This window comes from Mauremys mutica, chromosome 14, assembly GCF_020497125.1.
Source record: "Mauremys mutica isolate MM-2020 ecotype Southern chromosome 14, ASM2049712v1, whole genome shotgun sequence".
Taxonomy (NCBI): Eukaryota; Metazoa; Chordata; order Testudines; family Geoemydidae; genus Mauremys; species Mauremys mutica.
Genome location: NC_059085.1, coordinates 25,061,768 through 25,078,516, shown reverse-complemented (window position 1 = coordinate 25,078,516; position 16,749 = coordinate 25,061,768). Strand labels below are relative to the sequence as shown.

The window sequence follows — 16,749 nt, the reverse complement described above, 5'->3', positions numbered from 1 at the left end:
TAGTTTGAAGGTGTAGTGAAACAACACTACTCCAATCCATTTGTGATTGGAAATATAACGGAGGTCTGCCATCCTTTGCTGACACTGCTTTTTGAAAAAGACACAGATTTTCAAAGGGATTACATATTACAGTGTTATTCTGCCAGAACTATGCTTACAGAATAGTAGACAAATAAAAAGCTGTTATATTCTCCCCAAAATGATTTTAACTTTTCATTTTTGGCAAACAGACTGTGAGCTGAGAAAGAAAAACTCGAATTTAGTAAATCAGAGATAAATAAGAATAAGAGTTTTCTTTCTTGCTTACTTTCTTTCTTAAATTACCTACTGGCATAATCCTATTTAGGTAATAAACAACTTGTACAACCTCCAGTTAGAACAGTGAAAATATAGTTACTTAACCTCTGAAAATAATCAAAGATCACAGCTATATGTTTCATACTGAAACAAGTCACAAAAATGGCAAAGGGGGGTAGCAGGGAACAAACAGTGGGTTCCTGACTACAAATGCCATCCACTTGGCATTTGATTTGGTTAGTGTTGTGTGAATTTAATATACCCTAATTCAGTATAAAGAAAAAAGTATGAGAAAGAAAGGTTGGCTCGGCAAAGCATCCAGCGTTTTTCTTAAATTTTTATAAAATCAAATACTGAAAAGTTTGCAAGTTACCATGTCAAGTTTTAAAAAACTCCCCTCCCCCGAATAAATTGAAGCAGTAAATGTCCCCTGCACATGCCACTAGCACAGTCTATATTTGCTGCTACTTTAATTTAAAAACAGTATCATTGCTAACAAAATTGTATACGTGTATGCAACTCTAGACAGCACATAGAAGACTATCTTGCTGTCAGCTACATGCTCACTGATTTATATGGAGCTGCATATGTAATATAGTAGAATTTTGCCCACTGATTTTTTTAACATTTATTTTAAATTTGAATTTACTAAGAAATGTGGTTAAGCATGTTTAGAGAGCAGCTTAGTGATTCACAGGATTGTTTTCTGAAATGGTCTGAAAGAAGGTCTAAAACTTACCACACAAGTCAGGTCTCTTGATACATCCACTGCTTGCTGTGCTACTTGCAAGTCCATTAAAGGCTGCTAAGCCATCAGAGCTATAAGCTCTTAGGACTGACAACATGTTCATCTGCTTCTCAAGGACCTGTGGAGCCTGTACTTGTTCAGGTTTCATCACACCTTGTGCAGTTTCATGGGAGGAGAGAAGATTCTGGCTGTGCCACTGCTTTTCTGTTTGTGGCAACCGTGATATTAGTCCTTGGGGTGGTTGTGAGGTGACTGCGCTTTGTATATTGTCACCTCCTTCACTGCTTTCTTTATTTAGGGCAGATAAGTGCTTGTTCATAATATCTGGTTCTGTTTCAATGTCCTCATCTTCAATGTTTTCTTCCTTGGAGGATTCCATATCCTCAGATGAAGCTATGTCAGACAGGTCATCAGTAGCACTTTTATTTACAGAGTCAGAGAGCAAAATATTTGGGTCATCTTCAGATTGTGTTTTCACTTCGGGTTTGTTACTGGTGCAAGAATTTTGTGCTCCTGTGCCAATAACACCAGGATAAACACCAAACTGCTTGTAGAAGTCTGTTGTAAAATTACAAAAAGTGGAATCCATATGGCTGGGCCAGGCAGCATTCTTTTGTTCTCCCAGCATCTCTTTATTTTGTCCTTGGGTCATTTTCTCAGAAGCTGAGTCCAGCTGGCTAATCAAATTTGAAACTATTGCCTCTTTGCTGGGCTGCACTGAAGAGGAGACCAAACTGACTTTGTTTGCTGAAGCTGAAGCCTCCCGAGATTGATCTTTGCTGTTTCCTAAAATATTATCTTTACGTTTAGCTTTGCCTAAGTGATTGGCTTGGAGATGCAGAGCCATTAATTCCATAGATGATGTTGTAAAGGAACAAAATAAGCAGCCATGCCAAGCAATATTGTCTTGAACTGTAACAGATGAACCTGGAAGTGAGGCAGCATCTGGCCTCACAGATAAGTCAAGAGGTTCATACTGTGATTTTTCTGTTTTTCTTTGTGAGGACTTGGTATTTATTTTATCCTCACCGCTCTCTGAGCCCAGAGTTTTTATGGAAAGTGAATCAGATAATGCTTTATCCTTCATTTCTTTTTCTTTCTTTAAGGAAGTTAAGACAAAGCTGTCCATGAAAGCTTGCAAAGATCCTTGGAAGTTCACACCATTTCCAACCATGCTCTGATATGCTCGGCCAAGTTCAGAAAAGTGTGTTCCTTTGGAAGATATGTCAGAACCCTTCATATTCTCTGAAGATACCTCAGAAGACATGCCAGCTGCTTGTCCTTGTTGATCTCCAGAAGAAAGCATTCCTGATGTCCACTGCTGAGAGATCATGCCACTTCGGAAATCAATACCAGGAAGACCCTTGAAGGCTCCTCTCAGTATGTCAGGTCTAATAAACAGAGATCCTTTACTTGATGTTTCGTCCTTGTGTTCCTGACTTTGAGACTGCCCAGGGAGAGGTCCAGCTCCATTCTGTCGCTCCCTATGGTGCCGTTCCAAGTGGTATTTGAGGGATGCAGACTGAGTGCCTGCATAGTCACAATGTGGACACTTGTAAGGTTTCTCACCTGAAAATACATACAAAAAAGACAAATATATAATGTATGTTATCTGTGCTTCGGTCTATGGAATAGTGAAGAAAAATCAACGTTTGTTCTTTTAAAACAAAAAAACCCCACTCTTCAGCTAATATTTTAAATGATACTTTAATAGAAGATAATTTATAGTTTTAAGATCTTTTAAATGATTTTCTAGCACATGGGGCAATTCAGGAAGACATACTATCTACACACAATTGGTTATCTTTTTCTTAATGTAACATGTAAAAACCGTTGTAAAATTAAAAGCTATGATTATGAAAATGAAGCATAACAATTTCCATCACAGTAATCATTAGAAGTACAAGTTAAAAAAAAGAAACAAAGTATGTAAAAATGGATAGTTGCAATATTTTGTATACACAATTGCTTTAAAAATTTGTTTAAATTATACACATGGAAACCATTTTTAAAACCTAAAAATTTTATGGCACTGTTACGCAAGACTGAAATGAATGATTTAAGGCTTGCTCTGCAGTAAATCATGGATATAATTAGCAAATGGCATACTGCACAAGTAATTTATCATTATTTGGAGGGCACCATTCCAGAAGGATTCAAAGATCTGCAGACCTACTGCATTGTTTCTAAATAAAGAACTATAAATACAGATTCTATAAAATATTAATATCATTACAGTACATTAGAATTGCAGCATGTAAGAACATATAGTTAAGATAAAAAGCAGTCAATAAAATTAAAAAGAAAGTGAGTAATAAAAAGGTACAAAATATATTTACTTTCTGTATTTGAAATTAACATTATCTACTGGTTTTTGCAGTGCTTTAAATTTGTACTAATGGCATTTCTAATGCTCCAGTAGTAAAATGTGTAATTTACCTATAATAAACACTTTTCTAGAGAGTTAGCTTAAATAGTATTTTAAAACATATTAGATGGATTTCATGAATTAAATATATATTTGAACTCAATACTAAACTTTTATTTTTCTTGCCAGGATTTAAAAGAATTCAGCGATATTAAGTATATATAAAATAGTCACATACAATCATAGATTTATATACATCCACAAAGAAAATATGTCTAAATAAATGTAAATTTAAATATATGCAAAGCACTTGTTAGCAATCAAGGGTTCCTTGTAGACTTGAGTGCAGAAATACTCCCTGAAAGAGACAGGAGTTTGACAGTACTGTAAGCTTCTTTTTAATAATGGCCTGTCAATATCAGCAATTATTTCTATGAGGAACCTCAACAAGACAAGGAACTGTTCTCTCTTATCTGTTTTCTTTCTGATCTAAAAGGCAATGGCAAACCTTCGGTAAACACTACCCTGCAAATAGTTCATTGTTTTAAAATTTCCTCCAGAATAATAGTAATAGTATCATATTACGTGGATTATCAAACTCATTGAAAAGCTAATAATTCTTGAACAACCTCAAAATCCTTTTAAAATGAAAATGGAAAGTTTTCAAACTTTTTAATTTTTTAAACTAAGTGCTCAAATGAGAGTTCGGAAAATACTTGGGATTTTTACACCTCTTGCCGATCATCTGAATCAGCTAAACAAGATTATGTAAAAGGAACAATCAAAATGACCTACAGCATTATCTTAACAGGCTTACTGATCATGTATACAGTAGCTGAATGTGTTCTCTCACGCAATGAGGGCTAAAGAAAATTATAAACACTCTAGCCATGGTCCATAATGTAATCCTGAGGCTAAATTATGAGACACGAGGACCCTATACTGTCCAACACCTATTGTATGATGATGATGCACCCTCCTCTACAAAGTTTGATTAACCTGGTTCACGTAAGAGATAGTAATTAACATGGCTCATACTTTAGGCCTGGGTCCACACATTTTAACACGAGAAATCAAATTGAAAGTTTCAGTGCAACTTCTGAGTGTTTCACGAATATCCAGTTAGTCTCTGGAACCCCACCACTGCCCTCTTTATCAACCCAACTAATGGCTAAATTCTAGTAGGTGCTGTACATGAAGAACCTACCAGTCAACCTATGCCAAACAGTAGGATGCACAAAGCTGAAATGGTTTCCCCTCAAACCCAAAGAGACTATTCTGCAGGCCATCTTCTACTGAAAGCATTTTATGGTAGGGAAAAGGATCAGAGGTCATGTTCTGCATATTTGTATGTATCTATATCCTGAAATGGCAATAGCCTCTACGTACATACCCTCATGCAAATTATTAATTTCAGGAGCATGAATATTCTGTGATAGCTCTGCTCCTGGCAAAAATACGGACACACACATTAACATTAGTTTTACAGCATACTTGTGCTCCAAGTTTTGGAGCCATTTCATGTAGTCCCTATTTTCTATTTCTATTTGTTTCAATCAAATAGTTAGGGGGTCTCTAATACTCTTTGACACAAATTATGGATTTAAAGCATTGTCTAAGAGCCAATCCTGTGGCTGCAGAGAAAAGACTCTAGAAACCTTTTGTAGCTCAATGCCTGAATTTTCTAATCCCCATTCCTCTTACCTGAAAAACCTCTTCCACGGTATCACCTAGACCTATGCGGAAATGTTTAAATGCAGTTACTTTTACCGTTTACATTTATAGTAACTCTAGTTGATAGATATATGTGCTGCATTTCAAGAGATATCATTAGAAACTGTGTTCTACCATTGCAGATGCTGTATAAACTCACATTCTACAATGTAGGCTGCACTAATGATCCTATATGCATCTCAGGAGGTGCTTAAGGCAATAAGTATATTTAATAAGGGGTGCAAGAAAATTAATATGCTAACTAGAGGAAATACTAATACTAATATGCTTTGCACTTATAAAGTGTCTTCCGTCCAAAGCATTCTACACTGACAACAGACTTTTATTTTTAATTGCTGAGCCCTGAAGATATTCAGTTTCCCCACCTTTTCAAAGGCTACACAGCAGAGTTCCCGTCAACAGAGGAGGCTGGACGTAGCTTCCAACACATTCCATCAACACTAGTCTGTAAGAGATCACCCACTGAGACAGAGCGATAAAAATTGGACATTTCCATTGGAGCTGAGTCCACTACACTATAATGCTCCCATCTCCTGCCAGGCTGGGAACAAGGATTTAAATGAAGGCTCAATCTCTGACCTATCATATAGCAATCCACTGAGCCACCTTCGGCCTACCAAACTGGGCAAGGGAAATGGTACACCTGAAAACAATTTTTTCCAGTCACAACAGCTAAAGGGTAATAATTACTTTACAGATATCCACTTGCAAACTTAACTACTGCGATTTCAGAGGCTGGCATTAGGGGGGAAAATACATCGTCAAACCTGTTAAATTTAGATTCTCCAACAACCTCTAAATTAAAGAATTGGTCTCACATATTTAAATGGCATTCAATCTATCCAATTTGACAACCAACATGCCAAACTTCAGCCCCAGTGTGATTTGCAACAGTGAAGTTATGGACTACTGAAATTACCCCTCCCCCACCAAATATGTATAAGGAAAATTTGCCAGATACTTCATGTCCGTGATTCTGCCAGGTATCTTAATACTACTTGCTCAAGGAAGACTAAGTGGGACATGAATGCTGGGCATGGTTCTGTTAGAAGACTGCTTGTTTGTATCTAATACTTTGAAAAATGTTTCAGAGAGCTCATCCTCATGTAATGATTACCTGGTAATACTGCCAAGAACAGAGTCTGGATGAGTTATTTAACACTTAATTTCATGTTACCTAAATTAAAGTTGCCATGTGGGGGTGACAGAAACATTTTTTCAAATGTCTGATATATTCAAGAGTCGTTCGTGATTCAGAATGGGACTTATTCTCTTGATATTGCTAATTCCCTGACCTCTGTCTGCAGCTGCACAAGCCTTTTTCCAACCTTGTTAAAACTATCCCAATACATGGTATAAAAACCATGGATAGAGAAGCTATCTAAGCAGCATAACCAGAGTTTTCATCTGTCTAACATCTGATTTACGAGGCGTAAGTCGTATCACAGAACTATTTTACATCAGGATATGATAAAATTAAAGACTGCTGTAAAAACTTTATAAATTCCTGGTAGACAACTGGAAACAGACATATTTTCCAATGCAAACCGTGTCTATGTATACAACTCTGCATAAGCAACATGAATGTATAACCTGTTCAGGCTACTACCAGTTCCACCTGATGTCCTTATGTGCAATCTAATTATTCTATGCAAATGAATATCCTATTTTTGGGTTGTATATGGAGGCCACTGCCAGATTATTCCTAAAGCAAGAAGGAACAATCATGATCATCTAGAGTAGCGATGGGCAACCTGTGGCCTGCACGCGGCTTGTCAGGGTAATAGCTGGTGGGCCGCAAGACAGTTTGTTTACGTTGACCGTCCGCAGGCACGGCCGCCTGCAGCTCCCAGTGGCCAGGAATTGTGGCCACGTATAGCCCGCAGGCTGCAGGCTGCCCACCACTCATCTAGACTGATCTCATGCAAATCATAAGCCGAACAACCTCAAACAATAATTACAGCATCAAGCATACATGTTAGAAAGATAACCAGGCTTGACTTAAAAATTTCAAGTAATGAAGAATCCACCAGGTCCCTTGGTAAACTGTTACAAAAATTAATTACCCTCAATGTTCAAAATTTATGCTTTATTGCTAGTATGAATTTCTAGATTCAACTTTCAACCATTGGATCATTATGACTTTTTTCTGCTAGATTAAAATTTTGTCAGAAATCTCTTACCCATGTAGGTACTTGTAGATTGCAATCAAATCACTTCTTAGACTTCTCTTTGATAAACTAAATAGATTGAGCTTCTTTAGTCTGTCATGTTTTCCAGATCTGTATCACTGATCTTTTTTTTTTCTCTTTTCTGCACCTTTCCAATATTTTGAAATTATTTTTAAAGTGTGTACACCAGAACTGGACACAGTGTTCAAGTAATGGTCTCTCTGGTGTGCCGTGAGATTGCTCCACCTTCCTACTCCTACTTCATGTTTTCCTTGGTATGCCTCCAAGGACTGTGTTTTCCCGCTTAGCTACAGCATTGCATGGGAGCTCATGCTCACTGCTTATCTACCATTATCCCTAAGTCCTTTACAAAGTCCCTACTTTGCAGAATACAGTCCCACAATCTTATAAACGTGACCTACACTCTTTGTTCCTAGATATAAGACCTTGCACTTTAACACGGCCAAATGTACATTGTTCAAATGAGCCCACGTTACCAAGTGATCCAGGTCAGTCTGTATAACTGGCTATTTCCAATATTATTTACCATTCCACCAGGTTTGGTGACATTACAAATTTTACCAGCAATGATTTTATATTGTCTTCCAGATCATTGATAAAGATATTACATAGCATTGGATGAAGAAAGTCTCCCCATAGGACCTCAGTAGAAATCCCCTCATTGGATGCTGGCTCCCCATTTACCAGTACATTTTGTGATCTATCAGTTAACCCGTGTTTTAATCCATTTAATCTAGGCCACATTTGTTTTGTGTACTGCTATTTTTTTTTGTCATCACAGTGTCACATGGGGTTAAGTCAAGTGGCTTATGGAAGTCTAATGTGACAACGAAGTTATCTTTGTCAACCAAATTTGTAATTTCATCAAAAAATATCAAATTTGTTTGACAAAATCTAATTTCATAAAACTTGTGCTGATTGGCATTAATTATGATACTATATTTTACATTTTTACTGACTACATTCCATATCAGCCTTTTCATGATTTTGCCCAAGATTGATGTCAGGCTTAACAACCTATAGTTTTCCAAGTCTTTCTGTTTTCCCTTTTTGAAATATTGGCACAACATTTGCTTTTTTCCATTCTTCTGAAACTTCCCTAATGTTCCAAGACTTTTAAAAATCAACATTAATGCTTCAGAGAGGTCATTGGCCAATTCTTTTAATAATGTTGGGCACAAGTTTTCCAGTCCTACAGATTTAAAATGTTTAACTTTCATGGTTTCTGTTTAACATCCTTCCTACTTACTCATGACATAGAAAGCATTTTATTATCACTGTAAGATATGAATACATCATCCTGCTTCTATCTGAATACAGAATAGAAATATTTATTGAATGCCTCTGCCTTTTCTACATCATGGTTGATAAGTTTACCATCCTTGTCTAGTATCAAATGTATACCATTGCTAGGATTGCATTTTTTTATATATTTAAATAATGTCTTTTTATTGTCCTTTACATAGATTTTTCAGCAATACCTTTTATTTTCTTTATCATATGTCTTCATTTCCTAGCTGCCAATTTGTACTTACTGCTATCAGCGTCTCCATTTTTCTATTTTTTTGATTTGGGGTTTTAAAACTTTTGATTATTTCTTACATCTCCCTTCTTAACCAGGGGTGATTTTTTTTAAGCAAAGAAGCCTTCTTAGAGAGTGTACACATGGACCTGCCCTTTGATCACCAGGCCAATCCTCTTTAATGCTCTTCCATTGTGCAGTGGTCTCTCCACTTAATAGCAGCCATTGATAGGCACATCTACTTCACATGCAATGCTCTTGCAGCTGGAAGAGGGTTTTTTGGTAGCCCCCACAGGCAATGGACATCCAGAATTTGATCACATGTACTTCACCATAAGAAATAGTTATTGTCTTTCACAGTAAGCATCATGAAATCAAACAGCTTTTAACTCCAGTGAATATTGTTTAATAAAAATATTGAAAACATCTTATAGCTTTTTTTAAATAATTGGACTGGTTATTGATAACCTACCTATTTTATCCATTGTACAGTAGATATTTTAAAAATGAATTGCAGTATGATTTAATTAGTTCATTATTATGCCTATTCTTACACAGTAATTTCTTTTATCATTCTAATCATTCACGTCGCACTTTTTAAACCAAATGGAATATCAAAGGTTCTGTAGGATTATTTTTGGATCATGCACATGTTTCACCACACAATTAATCTGTTTGTCAGACTTATCAGTTGACTACTTCTTTTCTTACTCCCTAGTGTTTTAACTAAATATGTAAGATGTAAATACCCTCTTTCCCCCAAAAAAGTATTTGATGCTTCTGACCCAGTAACGTAAGGGTTTTTTATTGTATCATGCAACACACAGTAAAGGATTTTAATTTTTGTAAAGTTATAGAATTGAACATTTTCATTTATTTACATCCTATCTCTGATATTTAGTCTTTCGACATGTCTTTACTTAGTTAGCACATGGAGAGATAAATATGGTTGTTCCTTTGCAGTGAAGCTTCAGTACATTAATATAAACTGTACACTAATTCCCCCAAAGCATATATATGTTGTAAACCTGAAGACTTTTTACACAGCTGCTTATTGCTAAACAGTGCCTTGTCCAGAAGGGGACAATCTGTGTCTCTAATTGCTGTCACTGAAGCTGAGATTCATTATGTGACTTTCCCATTAAAATGTGAGCATTAATTTGTATAATGAAATATCACCCACTGCAGTGTTCATTAGCCATGCCCTACTGTATACTGCACATTGTTAGCTACCTAGAAACTGTAGTTAATTTCACTAATGGATATTTCCCTACTTAGTGTTTGGTAGGAAATTTATACTGTAACATTACCTCTTAAACTTTTAAGGAAATTTAAATTCAATCAATTATTTTCAACAAAAGTTTGGGATGTCATTAAGGCAGGAAAAGGCAAGCTGCACAATGTTAAGGATGGGAAATCTGGAGAAATCTAGAGAAATGAAAAGTTCTTTTAGTTCATCTTAGAAATGTAAGAATAAAGGATGTTCAATACCAAAATTGTCTTCTCTTGGAGCACACAGCCCCATTTTCCTTAATTATTCATATTGCTCATCCCACTACACGTACCTTAAGAGAATGGCAACAGCCAGTCTCTTTTTAGGAAGAAAATGTGAGTTGAATTAATTTAAAACAGCACCATTTTTAGTGTATTCCATCAGCTCATCTAAGCATGTTTCAAAATTGCATGGCCGCATTTCCAAGAGGAAAAAAACAGTCACAATATAAGATATGCATGATATAGACTATTCATTATGTATACTACAGGTCAGTCTCTCAACCTACTAAACATTTTTGCCCGTGTCTCTCCCTTTCATAGGTGTAGGGCCAAATTCTCAAGCCCACTCATACACAGGGCTTTATTCCATGTTCCTTACCAGGGTGACATGAACGTAAAAGTCAGGGTTTGAGCACATATGAATGCTAGGTGCAAACCCTGACTTTGTGTAAACAAACGGGGGTTCTTGAATGCCTACATTGAGAACATGCAAAGGTGCTTGATCAAGTTTGAAAATTTGCCTCTAGATAACATGCTGATAAGCATTGTCAGAGTATAACATATTTTTATTTTTATGATGTTATGTGCTCTCCAAGCCTGCAACTCATTAACTTCTATAGGAGCTGAGGGTTCTCTGGAAGTTGTGGACAGTGTTCAGCACCTTACAGGGTATAAACCTCCATGTATTTTGTGTACTATCTATCTAAGGTACATACCACAGTATCTGAGCACTTTAATGTATCTATCCTCACAACACCCCTGAAAGGTAGAGAGGTATTATCATTTTACATATTGGGACCTGATGCACAGAGAGGCTAAGTAACCTGTCCAAGGTCACACAGGAAGTCGGTGGCCAATGCCTTAGCCACCATCCCTCCACTCCATTCAAGTACCACTATTGACATTTTACTGGAATGACTGTCCTTAAAAAGAATGTGGAGCATTCTAATTCCCATAAGGGTGGCAGCAGAGAATAGAATCAATACTCTAGAGGATGACTACATAACCCATGAGTGCATAGTCATATCCAACCAAGTAAAGTACCCAGCATGTCAAACTCTCCACTCATACACACTGTATTTTATTAGTAATATCCCAGTTTGCACTTACATATTTTATCTGCATTTCGTTTGGTTTTTGTAAGGTATTTTGGGGATATTCAAATGTAGACTGGATAGAATGACATCATATGACTATATTAAAGAATGTTCTTGTTTTTACTATGATTTAAGGAAACAGTAGGATTTAGATAATTCATTTATTAGTATGCTTAATATCAGTTATTACTAGCATGGCATAATTTTAGACACATACATTCAAATTCTTATTTACAATCTTTAATTTCTTTGACTTAATGGAGTCACTCCTGATTTCCAGTGGTACAAATGAAGATCAGAATTAGTTGCAATGTGTATACAGCTGTGTGATTTCATTCTTATACCACTTAGCTTTTACAAACAATATGTTTGTGAGAGTCACATCTGACCATGGCGATACTCTTACCAAATACAAAATATCCACAGACTTCTGACTCATGCAAGCTCAGAAGGTAGATGTTCTACAGCAAGGATGAGCTATCTAACAGAAAGGTCACGCTGGTATGGAAAGCAGTAACCCCAAACCAACAAAAACCTCTTCAGCAAGAAGTTGTGAGGGTAGAAGAGAAGCAAATGAGCTCTTCACTTCCTTAGGGAACAACTCCCTGTTCTTGGGATTGTCTGTCCAACCATACCACAGCTGATCTGACTGCAGGGATCAAGCATGTAGTAAAAGTCCTCTCTACTGCACTTAAATGAATAGTTCTGTGGAAGCTAGAAACTAAGGGCCCTCTCCCCAGTTACCCTAAAGAAGTAACCTAGGAAGGTTACAGGGGGAACAATCTGCACACACACACTCCTTCTGACCCACAACACTGATCTTCAGATCTAAAGGAACTATCTCTGCATTAAGGCTCCTTCCTCCATCATCACTGGAGTTACTCTAAAGCACCGCCACTTTCTACAGTTACTTTGGTGGGAGGGGCTTTTTCTTCCTCTCATGAGGCAGCCAAATATCGATGTGACATGCTCCCTTTACAATTCCTTCCTGACTGAATATTGTTCAGTCAGCCAGAGAAAAACTAATCTCTGCATTAAGATGTTGGGACTCAACTTAGCCTGCCCAGTGAAGCCTTGTACTTTTTTCCCCAATAAATCAATTACCTTATATGGCTTTATGAGCACCTTGCCCCAACCCTCCAGCATCACGACACAACAGTCTCTGTGGCATGAGGGTGGCTAGAAAAGTCCAGAAGCAGGTTGCTATAACTATCTGGAAGCTGGCTACCTCATTCTGTGACCGATCCATCGCTAACCAATTTGGTGCTAGAAAGTCAACTGTGAGTAAAGTGGTGGCAGAGGCTTCTGAGGCAATTGGGAGTGTGATTTACTGAAAGGCAATGGGCATAAACAATAGCCATGAGATAACTGCTCGGTTTGAGAAAATGGGGTTTCCAAACTGTGCCAGGGCCCTTGATGGGATTCAAGTTTGCCTTCCTTAAGGAGCATATGAGTACATAAACCACAAAAGGTACTAATTCATTATTATGCAGAACCCTTGTAGACCAAAGAGGCTGATTTATGGATGCCAACGTGAGCTGCACTGGAAATGTTCATGATGCCAGGGTTTTCTGACAGTCAGGAATCTACATTCATGGACAAGCTGGGACACTATTCCCACCAAATGACATTGTTATAGACATTGTTATCCTGGGGGACTCTGTGTAACCCCTTTTGCCTTGGCTTATGAAACCATATCTTGATTTCAGAAGGCCTGGCAAAAGATGGTTCAGTTACACACTCAACAGGTACAGAATGGCGGCTGATTGTGCATTTGACAGACTGAAATCCTGCTGGTGCTGTTTACAGACGCTTGGATGTCTGTGTCATCAGTGCTGTCCGCAGTAGTGTGACTTGCTGTGGTCTTCATGATCTTTGTGAAGCCAAAAGTGAGCCATTTGCCCCTGAGTGACTCTATGAGAGTAATAGATTGCTGAACTCAGTACACTCAGCCAGAAAGTGCATCTATCTCAGCTTGAACAAGATGCACCCTAGCAACAAAAATCAGGGGTGCTCTGCACTCCCATATTATGGACTTGCACAGGCAATGGAAGATGGGGGATAGTTATCTTAGAAATGTTTTTGTACAGCAATGCTTTCAGTACACACATCATGGTACTGAGGTACTGTCATATCACACAATGAAGAGGAGGGTACTGTCACTGTATGCGGTGAATGTGGGCATTGATATGAAATTTTCTTATGGATGAAATGGCTGTTTGTGAAAGGGGATCTGTGCATTTACAGTATGGATCGGTGTACGTAGATGTACTCAGAAATTGTGTTTGGATGCAAGTTCTCTGTTGTCCCTTACTGTGTGTTTATCTTTATTATTCAAATGCACATTGTATGATGTAGTGAGGGCAATAAACTTTCTTAATTAAATAAAAACCTTTATTTGTGAACATGGATGTATTACCAAAAAAACCCACAATAATATAGCATTGCAGGCAGCCCAGCTGCCATTAGAACATCAAAACTCAATAATAAACCCACAGCAAAACCAGTAATAAATCAAAGTGCATTAACCAAACAGTGCAAAGTGCAAACACTGAACCAGTGCCATTAAAACAATCCCTTAAATCTGTGTGTCCTCTGGCATGTTCTCCTTTCCCTTTCTTGTACATTTAGCATGAACTTGACATCACTGCACGGGTGTGGAGGCCTGCAAGGGAGAGAGGGTCAGCATGGGGGCAGAAGTATGATGGGAGGAAGGGGGCCCTCAACTGGGGTAGAGGACTGCAGGGGGTAGATTTGCCCTGTCCAGCTGCTGTTAAGGCCTGGATGCATAGGCCACCCAACCATGGAATTGTCCAAAGTGTTCCTGGGTCTGAGCACACGGCAGCAATTCTCTCCTCCTGCTCCGTAGCCTGCATGTTCTTTTCATTTTGCCTTTCTATTTGCCATGAATCCTTCTCTCTGTGGTATTGCACTTGCTTGTTGACCCTGTCCAGAATGTCAAACATAAGCTCATCACAGAAAATCTTCCTGTTTGACCAATCCATGATGGTACGGAGATCTAGGCTTCTGCTGGAATGTGTCTGAGCTGCTGAGGTACAATGGCCGGTTGAGGGACCTGCAAGCAGACATAAAAGAGTACATTATTGTCTCAGTAATTCACAGATGACTCAGGGCATAAGAACAGGAAAAATCCTTGTGGAATTTGACAGCCAAAAAATTATACTTTGTGAGACCCCATATGCATCAGAAGCTCTGTGGACACAATCAGGTTAACAACAATGAAAAGAGGGCACAGGGAATGGTAAGTTAAAAATCACAATTGGTTTACTTTAAAAATTGTAGATGATCTTAGGCACTGGAGGAGCAGGTGGATCATGGTGTACTACACAATCCCTCTCTATCATTTCAGACATTCCATATTTTGGAGGACATAACAATTCTTGTGGTTCCAGAATGGCAAAGGGACATTTTATTCCAAGCTGCTGGTGGCAAGACAGTCATGTATGCCACATAAGTTTTCAAACTTATGGTGACTGAAGAGCACATCTATGAGTGGAATGGGCTGATCAGCTACCCATGTGGCACCCCAAAATATGCCCTTTCCCAAAATGTGACTACCTATCTGGAGTTCCCGCTATGGGGAAAGTTTGCAGCTGTCAGCACCTGGGATTGGGTCAAAAATCATGAGGCAATCAACAGGATGCTCTGTTGGCGTCTGTGTAACCCACACACCTTCTGGGTGTGGTGTTCTGTCCCATCTATTGGCACTGAGACCACTTAAAGAGAGAGATGGAGTCTACGCTACAACCTTAGTTAAGAGCCAAGTGGCTTTTAGCTCATGTAGTAGAGGCTCATGCACTAAGCTCTAAAGGTCCCAGGTTCAATCCCACCCACCGACGAGCGGGGTCTGTCAGCGTTGCGTCTGCATGGATTACTGCCTCCCTACAGCTTCCAATACAGCCAGTTATGACTGCATGCAAACACATATACTAATATGGACTTGCCAAGAACTCCATTACCCCTCAGCACATTTCTAGACTGCATACAACCCCCAACCTGTATTTTGGACAAATGATTTAGTCACCTGTGGGCTATAGGGACTATATTAGTTTAATGGACTACACTTACATGTAAATTTCACCCTCCCCCCTTACAGGTCATTGATTACAGATGGCTTGTTAAACCTTTAGGCTGATATGGAGTGGCGTAGTAATAGGGAAACCAATATAAAGTTCACATTTTTCATACCCTGGCATGTTGTAGCAAGAATGTGCAAGTTTCTATTAAAACTTTTTAAATGCTTGTTTCACTGTTCACACTTCCCATTCTCCATTCTGAATTCCATGAGGTGGTGGTGTTGGGGACAGATGGGAGGGATGCTAAGCTGTTGGTGTACAATCTGCCATTAGCAAATACATGCTGCTACCCATGGCTGGTAATAACTTTTGCATTGGTTCATAAAGTGGAAATCCCTCCCATACTATATTCATAAAAACAAAAATGGAGCCAGAAACTTACCAGGCTGAAGGGTGACTTCTGCTTCTTCAGTTTCTGTTCAGGTTCCATGGCGGACTGCTAATCTGGGGATAGGAGAGGAGGCACTGAAAGCTCCTCCAAGTAGGGACCCAGGATTTTCTGCAGCTGCTCCAGCAGCAAAGCCTCCTCAGGGACTGGTCTCAGCACCAGAATGACTTTGGTAGCCTCTTCCAGCACCTGCTGTATCCCCTCCAGTACTATTCTAGATTCAGGGGTGAGACAGTCACCATCTTGGCTGACAAGGTGGCTGTGAAGTCTAGTAGGTCAGTGTTCAGTGCATTACCCAGCGCTTGGTCAAACTCCTCGTAAAAGAGGTGGGATAACAGCGAGTTCCCAAAGGTGTGGTTTGCATCCCTGGCTTTCTGATAGTTGGTTTTGAACTGCTTAGTCCTCTCCCAACATCGGTCACCTGTCCAGTGAATTTCCAGCGCTGCCATCTTCTTCGCTATTTCCGGGCACGCATGGTCATCGAACTTTTTGCTTGCCTTGCATCAGAAATTCACCAAAATCTGGCCAGGAAGCAGCACAATTGGCAAAGGACTTCTTCTGGTTGGTATTCATTGCAAACACAGGAGACGGTTCAATGTGTTTGCAGCTCAGTAGTCAGAATAAAATGCTAGGCTTAAATGCTGAGCTATGTACTTGACAAAGGGGGCGTTGCTTCTGTTTCCTGGTTATTGACTGGCTACTCTTGGGACAGAGAGGACAAAGCACACTGACCTATGGAATTGTAGGACATCACCTAGCAGACACTCAGGGCCTGAGGCCAGTGGGTCTGGGCCCAAGCTATGTCCACATTA

General features: G+C 38.8%; 1 protein-coding gene across 3 annotated transcripts in view; it reads right to left on the bottom strand.

The window, feature by feature from the left end:
- The window catches only part of ZNF536 (zinc finger protein 536), a 349,438-nt gene that overhangs the window by 142,494 nt on the left and 190,195 nt on the right, over positions 1-16,749 (bottom strand). For all 3 annotated transcript variants that reach the window (XM_044986775.1, XM_044986776.1, XM_044986777.1), the window contains exon 7: positions 1,037-2,614. In XM_044986775.1, coding sequence (XP_044842710.1) covers positions 1,037-2,614 — 1,578 coding nt within the window. The remainder of the gene's footprint in view (positions 1-1,036; positions 2,615-16,749) is intronic.